This window comes from Orbicella faveolata, unplaced genomic scaffold, assembly GCF_042242905.1.
Source record: "Orbicella faveolata isolate gen_17 unplaced genomic scaffold, um_ofav_v1 contig_1, whole genome shotgun sequence".
In the NCBI taxonomy this organism is placed as follows: domain Eukaryota; kingdom Metazoa; phylum Cnidaria; class Anthozoa; order Scleractinia; family Merulinidae; genus Orbicella; species Orbicella faveolata.
In genome coordinates this window covers 4,536,668-4,545,000 of record NW_028301536.1, presented here as the reverse complement: position 1 = coordinate 4,545,000, position 8,333 = coordinate 4,536,668, and the positions used below count along the sequence as shown (strand labels likewise).

At 39.4% G+C, this 8,333-nt stretch overlaps 1 protein-coding gene across 1 annotated transcript in view; it reads right to left on the bottom strand.

Annotated features, from left to right (window-relative positions):
• LOC110061988 (uncharacterized) overlaps positions 1-8,311 on the bottom strand; it is a 15,305-nt gene extending 6,994 nt beyond the window's left edge. Inside the window, exons 1-7 of the mRNA XM_089286025.1 lie at positions 7,709-8,311; positions 6,754-6,886; positions 6,073-6,190; positions 5,134-5,264; positions 3,221-3,303; positions 1,781-1,895; positions 1,252-1,377 (exon numbers count right to left, since the gene is read on the bottom strand). Of these exons, the coding sequence (XP_089142151.1) occupies positions 1,252-1,377; positions 1,781-1,895; positions 3,221-3,303; positions 5,134-5,264; positions 6,073-6,190; positions 6,754-6,886; positions 7,709-7,776 (774 nt within the window). The 5' untranslated portion in view covers positions 7,777-8,311. The remainder of the gene's footprint in view (positions 1-1,251; positions 1,378-1,780; positions 1,896-3,220; positions 3,304-5,133; positions 5,265-6,072; positions 6,191-6,753; positions 6,887-7,708) is intronic.
• Positions 8,312-8,333: the final 22 nt, after the last annotated feature.

The following is an 8,333-nucleotide window of genomic DNA, read 5'->3' as shown; positions in this document are numbered from 1 at the left end:
CTGTGAAGTGTGCCAGACGTTCTCGAGGAGCCAACAACGTGAAACACTGTTGCCCCATGAAGTTCCTCAAGGACCTTGGGAGAAGTTAGGAATTGATTTCTTCGAGTTTCAGTCTACCACCTATCTCCTGAAAGCGGACTATTACAGTAGGTTTCCTGTGGTCAGAAAAGTACGCAGCACTACCGCAAGCGCTACCACCGAGATTCTGAAGCAGGTGTTTAGCGAATATGGAGTACCTCAAACCGTTATGACAGACAATGGCCCCCCATTCTCGTCAAAGGAATTTGCAGCCTTTGCAAACCAGTACCGATTCGACCACATCACGTCCAGCCCTCGTTACCCGCAGAGTAATGGTTTCATTGAACGTATGAGTAATGGTTTCATTGAACGCATGGTGCAGACGGTCAAGCAGTGCATGAGAAAGTGTGCAGCCGCAGGACATGATCCAAACTTAGCTATGTTGATCTACAGAGCCACACCCCTTACTACCAGCATACCATCACCTGCAGAGCTATTGAATGGACGAAGGTACAGAGCATTACTTCCAACCAGATCCCCTATCCAGAATCCCCATTGTCAGGTTGTCCGAGAGCAAATGGTGAAAGACAAGGACAAAATGTGCGAGCACTACAACAAGACTGCAAGGGATCTACCTTCACTGCCACAGAATCAGAGAGTGTACGTACAAGTTCACCCCCAGTGTAACCAATGGACCCCAGCAACCGTTACCAAAACGCCAGTAGCGTCTCAACCGAGATCGTACAGTGTCGAAACTACTAATGGAGCCCAGTTAGTGAGAAATCGTCGCTTCATTCGTCCATCTCAAGAGACTATTCCGATACCTGCCGAGAGTGTAAAGCGTGACGAGAGCACTAGCAGTGAACGACCAAGACGTGTGATTACAAGACCTAAAGACTTATAAAGACAATTTAATTAGTTTCAGCATTTCAGTTAAGGCCTTAAGCTATTTTCGATTAGAGGGGAGATGTTACATAATCAGCTTGTGTAGTTCGATTCATTCTATCACCTTTCAGGCATAGTCATAATGTAAAGTGTTTGATAATTAGCATGCATTGTCCCGCAAGCGCAAATATATGCAGAGACGCTTCTGGAACTTTCTATTATTTACATAAGTATAAATACTTGTAGGTTTTAGCTCGGCATTTCATTCATTATCAGTGTGTTTGTAAGCAATAAAACTTTTGCCATCCGGAGTAGTTAACATTATAGTTCCCTTCTAAAAAAACGTACCTGTAGTGCATCGTGTGCCACCCAAGATGCTGTCAAAATGGAATCCTCCCAGATATCAATTCCATCACCACATATGTACGGACCGTGGATTGAACGCACCACTTGATCAGATCTTACATCCCACACCTGGAAAAATGCAGAAAACATGGGCAACTGTGGTGAGGTTCAACTTTCAGTCACCTGTGGGATCATTAGTGGGGACAAAACAAGATGGGTAGTTATATTGTCCCATGTAACAGTGGCACTTGTACAGGACTGTGAGATGACACTTGCCCAAGGTTTCAGTTTCTAAAGTGGTGAATGCTCGACACATTACAAGGATGATTAGGGTAGTTTTTATACAAGAAAATCACTAATCTACGGTATGGTAGGCCCGCAATACGTGCAAATGCCTCCAGCTGCCAAGCCTTCTGCACCCCTTGCATACAAATTAACCTAGAGAAACCTCAAAGCTCTGATCGTAACAGGATAAGGACCTGAGATTTCATTTTTTTTTAAGGTTTTACTTGAATACTACATTAATTTGTACCTTTATGCATCTATCCCAGCCTCCAGTTAAAAATATGTTGTCATCAAAAGGGTGGAATTTCAAGGCAAAAACCTTTCTACCATGCCCTGATTCAGGAGACAGGGTGACTTCTCTTCTGCAAAAAAAAAAAGCATTGGTGCCAACTCTGTAATTGAAAAAACACCCATGACTTAAAATAGGCCATTTCAGATTTTCCCTTTGCCTCTGCGTCAAAATGAATCTAGGCAGTGCAAAACCATTCATATGAAAATGTTTCCCCTACAGCATCATTTTCATGCAAATCAAAGTCATCTTCATATGAAAGGCTTTGCAAAATGACTTGCTTTGAAACAGTGGCACAAGATAACTTGGAAATGGCCTGTTTTGAACCAGCAGACAAGACATACATATAGAACAGTACACATTTAAACTAACATAGCTGTGCAAGATTTATAGGCAAGCAAATTCTCAAGAACAGCAAAATGTAACTTAAGCAATCATTGAAAGAGCTGCTAGTCTCAAGAGGCAATCTAGCTCTAAAGGTGACCTACACTTCATAACAGTCTGTCTTACAGTCAGACTAGAAATTATACAGTTACACTGTCCTTTAATTCAATGTTAATTTTCAAGCTTATGTGAATTACCTGCAAAGATACAGCAAAGATGATGTAATACTCAGAGGCAGAAGAAAGTTTTTTTTGTTTTGTTTTGTTTTTTTTGCCAGAAATCAGAGAGAATAGTGCAGCTGGGAAGGATTTAACAATGATTTAATTTACACTAATAATGTCTAACTGAGAGTGAGTTTTCTCTCTAGTCATGAGCACATGGTTTAGTGCACACTCTAATGGGATGACATTTAAAAATAAAGAAAAAGAAAAAAATACTACAATTTTTAAGCCAAAAAAGGATTGAGACCAGTCAGATTCACCCATCTCACAACTCTATGGCTTGATTGGGCAACTTTGCGACTCATGCTCTCAACAACAGTAGTCAGAGCTAGCTTGGTCTTGAAAGGAAAACAGCAGATAAGTTCAGCATGCAAAGAAAGTCTTGTCCAATTGGCCAGGGCTAGGGGAAATTATCAGCTGGGCCAGTGGATTCTGTCTTTTGCTTGCTGATAGGCATGTACATATTGAAGAACTGCACAAAACACTTTAGGCTTGTAAGGATTTTTTTATGGGGCTAGTGGTGGGAATGCCTGCGGGCAACTGCAGCATAGTTATACCTTGCTAGAAGGGCAAGCTCTAAAATCAGTTTTCTTTACTTACACCCTGGAGTTGATGCAAGGTGGCCAGGGGGCAGCAGATTAAGCCAACGGCAACCTTAGCTTGCATAGATACAATGCAATATAATCTGTGCACAGATTTAAGCGGTCTATGTACTGTGCACATGGAAAACATTCACCATTTATTAACCAGTATCTGACTGAACATTTCTGTGTCACTAATATGTGCAACTCACTCCACCGAGTCCATATGATCTGTTCCTCCAAATGTTAGCTTCAGCTGTAGAGTACTTGTGTCATAAACTCTTATCTTTCTGTCCTTTAAAAATTAAAGAGATCTCATACTTCACCTACTATTATTGGTATCATAAAAAAGGCTATTGTTGATCATCATGGCAAGATATAATAGTGACAAAGTATTGTTAATACAGGTGTAGTTGTTTTTTTTTGTGATGTGGTTACTTGAGATGTAGATCATCATGCATCGACTGCTTACTGGTAGTCTTCATCATGTGATAAGGTTGACTGATTACATGGCACCATTCACATCTTGAAGGTAAGCTGTTAATTGATGCATTTTCATCCTCAAATACTCTATTCACCAGCAAGAAGTTGGTCCCTCACTGATCAATTGTTATAGCCATTCTTGTGTTGCTATGTTTTTTGACTATGGGTATCACTTGACCTCATTGCTTGATGAAGACCAGCAGTAAGCGGTTGAAACATCATGATCTACGTGCACAACTCAAGTTACTCAATCCAGAGGTTTCATTAACATTTTAAGCAAGACGGTGACTGATTTTCATGGGTGGGAACAACTTATTGAGCTGAACTTCTTTATCAGAAAAACTTTCCTCTAGATGATCAAACCAGGCAGACAAAATAACTCTCACAGCCAGTCATTTTGCCCAGTGGACTAAATTGTGACAAAAATGACAAGACTTTATTAATATTGTAAGAATTAAATTTATTTAATAGCGGAGCTCCTGCGCGCCAAAGGCATGCAAGGGGAGCCCTGTACCTTAGAAAACTTGGTAACCCATTGATCCAAACAAATTTGGTTGTCACTATGTTATGTTTATCTGAAATATTTGTTTCCTTTGTTTCAGTGACATGCCTGTAAACTAGCTAAGCTTAGTGCTTGTATAGCTAAGTGCATGGCCACAACAAAAAAGATTTACATGACTGTCCACACGTACATCTGTCCGTACCCCAAGTCCAATACCTTTAAAAATAAGATAGTAGCACCATTACCACAGGAACATCTTTGATATTGGACATCCATGCTATGGTTTTGACAGCTGTCAAAACAAGGTATCCGCTGAATCCACGGTATCCGTAATTTCTACAATCTTGGTTACACTTATTGACCTTCCTAGAAATAGTTTGTTAAATTTAACTGGAAAAAAATAACGAAACCACAGGCTGACCAATTATTACGCTCACAATTGATCATTGTTTGAGTTTCTGATCCAAGAAAATCAAATCCTCTTTTTCATAGTTAATTATTGCAATCAGGAGCTCTGCTTTTAGGTTTGGCTAAATCTATACATCACAAGTAGAATTCTACCCGAACACTAATGCAAATGCTTCAATCTGATTGGCTGAGCCATTGCACACTCTCAGCCATTAGTGTGCAGTGGCTGGAGGTCGTCATTGAAACAGCAACATTTTTTCTGTTTTTCCAAAGATTTGGGGGAATATTTTGATGCAAATGGCTAATTAAAATTTCAGAGATGACTGACAGAAGGACATTTACGGTTTCAAGACTTTAAAAACTTTGGAATTACTGAAAAAATGATGTGCGTGTTCACACAACTGCAATTTCAAATGACAATTCAATCCAAATGATCTTTTTAAGGCACAAAGTTTAATAACACGTTGAGAAAAAACTGGAAACTGTTATTTGAAATAAATTTCAGTTAGAATTCTACTGAAACAATTAGATTATTCGCTCTCGATTTTTATGAGGTGATAGTTGATTTGGCCTTCAACCTCATCAACTATCACCTCATAGAAATCTCGAGCTCAGAATCTAATTGTTAATTAGTGACATCATTTGTTTAATATGATTTCAATTTTATGGTGTAGTTTGTGTAGGAATTAATGACAGTACTTTAAAAGTCGCTTAAGTAATTAGTTACCTCACCTTACCAGCAGTTCCAAAGACCTTGCCGTCATGTGAGAAATCCATAGCACTTATCTCATTATGGGATTCATCGAGGGTCTTAAAAAAATTCCATGATTCCAAGTCCCAGCATGTCATGGTCCCATCGGCAGCTGATATACAAGTTATAATAGTTACAAGAAGTTATAGTTATAGAAGTTTACATAGAGATAGAGCTTACAACAAAGAATGTATAATGCAAATTACAAAATAAGTTAACCTAAAAAATCCTACGTTTGTTTTATAATCATAATAAAAAGCAATCAGTCATACGTGATAGAACTCTAAAAAGCCGTCAGCATATCAAACAGGATGACCAAATGCAGTGTAAACACTGTTAAATATCAAACATTATAATCCATCAAATATTTTCGCTTGTGCACGATTGGTCTAAACACATCACATGACTGAATATTCCCCAACTTTCAAAACCATGTGAGTTGCAAAAAATATTTGAAGGATAATAAACACAATAGCCTCCATATGGCACAAAAATATGCTTGGATATTTGTCCTTGGACGTTATTTGTTCCTCGAAGCTCACAGTTTTCCTCGAGCTGCAGTCTCAGAAACCTGCTTGCTTCTTGGAACAGATAATGTCCATGGACAAATATCCGTGCATAATTTCGGGCCAAATGGAGGCTATTGTTTATATAACTTCAAGATGATATCACATGCGATAACTACTATTGAAGATTGAAGGCACTCCGTTAAAACTACTCATCTACACAGACACCTCCTGAGTAAAACTCACTTAAACTTAACAAATCAGTCTTTCCTGTTTCTTTGCTTCCTTTGTGTGACCCAGACCATGCTGTTATCGTAAAAATACTTCCCACTCTCAGCAACACAAAGTTATTTATATGCAAAGAAAATGCACAGTTTACCAAGTACATGCATTGTATAACAAAGCTTCACTCACTTGCAGTGATCAGCTGTTCATCTTTAAAAGGGAAAAATTTGACTGATGTTATTGGCAAGCCATAGAGAGAGCCATGTTTTAGTGGACGCTTCTTTCTTCCTGTAGTACATTCATACACCTTTAAAAAACATGTATCATTTTTCTTTGACAATTTTATGTACTTGTGGCAACAAATTACATTCACGAGTGCTTGTGTTCTGGGGAAAACTTTCCTGACCTATAACAAAAATGCAGAGGATGCCTGTCTGGGACAAGTGGATTTTCCTGGTAGGTTCAACTTTTCATTCTCATTTTCCCAATGGGCAAGTGCCCAGGCAAGTCGTCTAAATGAAGTAAATAGCAAAGTAAGACTTGTCCAGGGCAAGTAAAATTTGAGAGCTGCTTGTCCAAAGGGCAATATGGAATTCAAGATTTTTTCAAGCCCTGGGATGGGAACAAGGAGTTACCTGCAGCAAACTACATCTAGCATTTCATCCAGGAAGGGAAGGCGGGTACATGAAGCTATTAATACAGACATATGGCCCCTGTGTGTTCTGCAGATGGGTTAGTACATGCACATGTAACTAACTGCCAAAATATTGTAGTCAGACCCCATCCTTCACTGACTTCTATTTATGCCAACTGCTTTTACATGTATATTGTACGTGACATATCACTAACTAAAGACACTAAGAAATTCACCTGAATTGCACCATTGCCACATCCTGTAACCAAATACCACTGATTGAATGAAAAATTCACACTGTACACTCCCATCACATCTCCAAAATCTACTTCTACTGACTTCTGTATGCCTCCATTACTGACAGAGTCACTGAAAATAAATAAGCACAATTTTCTCGGACCTTTTGACTGAAAATGGAAGAAAACCTATGTTTTATTGTTTTGCCTAATTATTTGTCTATTCTATACCTGACCAGCTGTCACCCGCTTGACAGTGCTGTAATATATATCGTGACTTGTCAGCTTGCTGAATTAATTATTTTCTGTTATGTTATCACAAACACATGTCGATCGTGTAAAGAAAGACCCAACCCACCCTACCCACACGCCCACAGGACTCTTTCTACTATAGGCACGTTACTAATAAAGTTTTGTGTCCGCCGCAGCCAGTCTGTCACTTGTGCCTGTTGCAGTATAATGGTTAATTGATCAGGATCACGGCCAAATGTCCTCTACCACTGGATCAGGAGCATTTCTACTCCCCCCTGATTGCAATACCAGTTTATTGTAAGATTATTACCCCCCTCCAGCATAAACTGTCATAACCAGTATACATTCTATTTACACTCCTGGGTGGAAAGAGACACTCTGAGAGAAAAGTGTCTTGCCCAAGAACACAACAGCTGTTGTATGCTATAACCCGTATAACAGTTGTGAAAGCCTAACTTAATAAGCTCAAGTCTTAACTTAATTACCAATAAACGATCTTGTGCAAAGTTGTAAACTAAACATTGCCGTGAAATTTACACAATGCAAATAAAGTCGAGACATAAATACACGTTTAGTTTTTGCTCCAAAATGAAACAGTCTCTCTCTCTATTGCGCATCTACAACGTTGACAGCAAACAGAGCAAAGCCTATGTGGTCTTGTTTGTTTTCCATCAAACAGTACGTGAAAGCTCCATTTCCTCACCTGTTATTTTCAATCTCTTTTCCCGCGTTCAGCGCATCTTCGAGCCTTCGTCTTGTTCCAGCAGACATTTTAACTTGATTTACAGCTCGTAGCCGCTTATTTATATAGAAAACAAGAAATTAGTAGCTCCTTTCATTGCCGTTGCCAGGCAGTGCGTAAACTTTGCCCCTTGCGGCAAAAAAATCAAAGTTCAAACTACCAACAGTTCGGGGATGAAAATGACCGAAAACAAGTGGTCGATCGTTGTTGTTCCCAGTCTCCATCCGACTTATAGTTCACGGATGACCTGGGCAAAATCGCAAAATCGCAAAATCGCAAAATCATTGTTCCGGACTCAGCTTTCGGAACACGACTTGTGGTCGTCTAGTTATGGATCAAATTTTTGAGAAATAACGCGCTTGTTTAACTGAGAGGTGTTTCCTTTGCCTTCCGACAGCCCAGGGAAGTGTAGGAGGGGAAATCCAATTTAAAAAGGACGGGGGTATTCGTCGTACCTTTTAGGGGTTAAAAAGTCGGTTTTGATTCCTCTTTGATTGTTCAGCCTCAAAAGGCCCACAGCGGGAGCTTTTGCGGTAACTTTTAGGGTAATGAGCCCAAAAAAAAAATATGACGGGAGATATGTGTT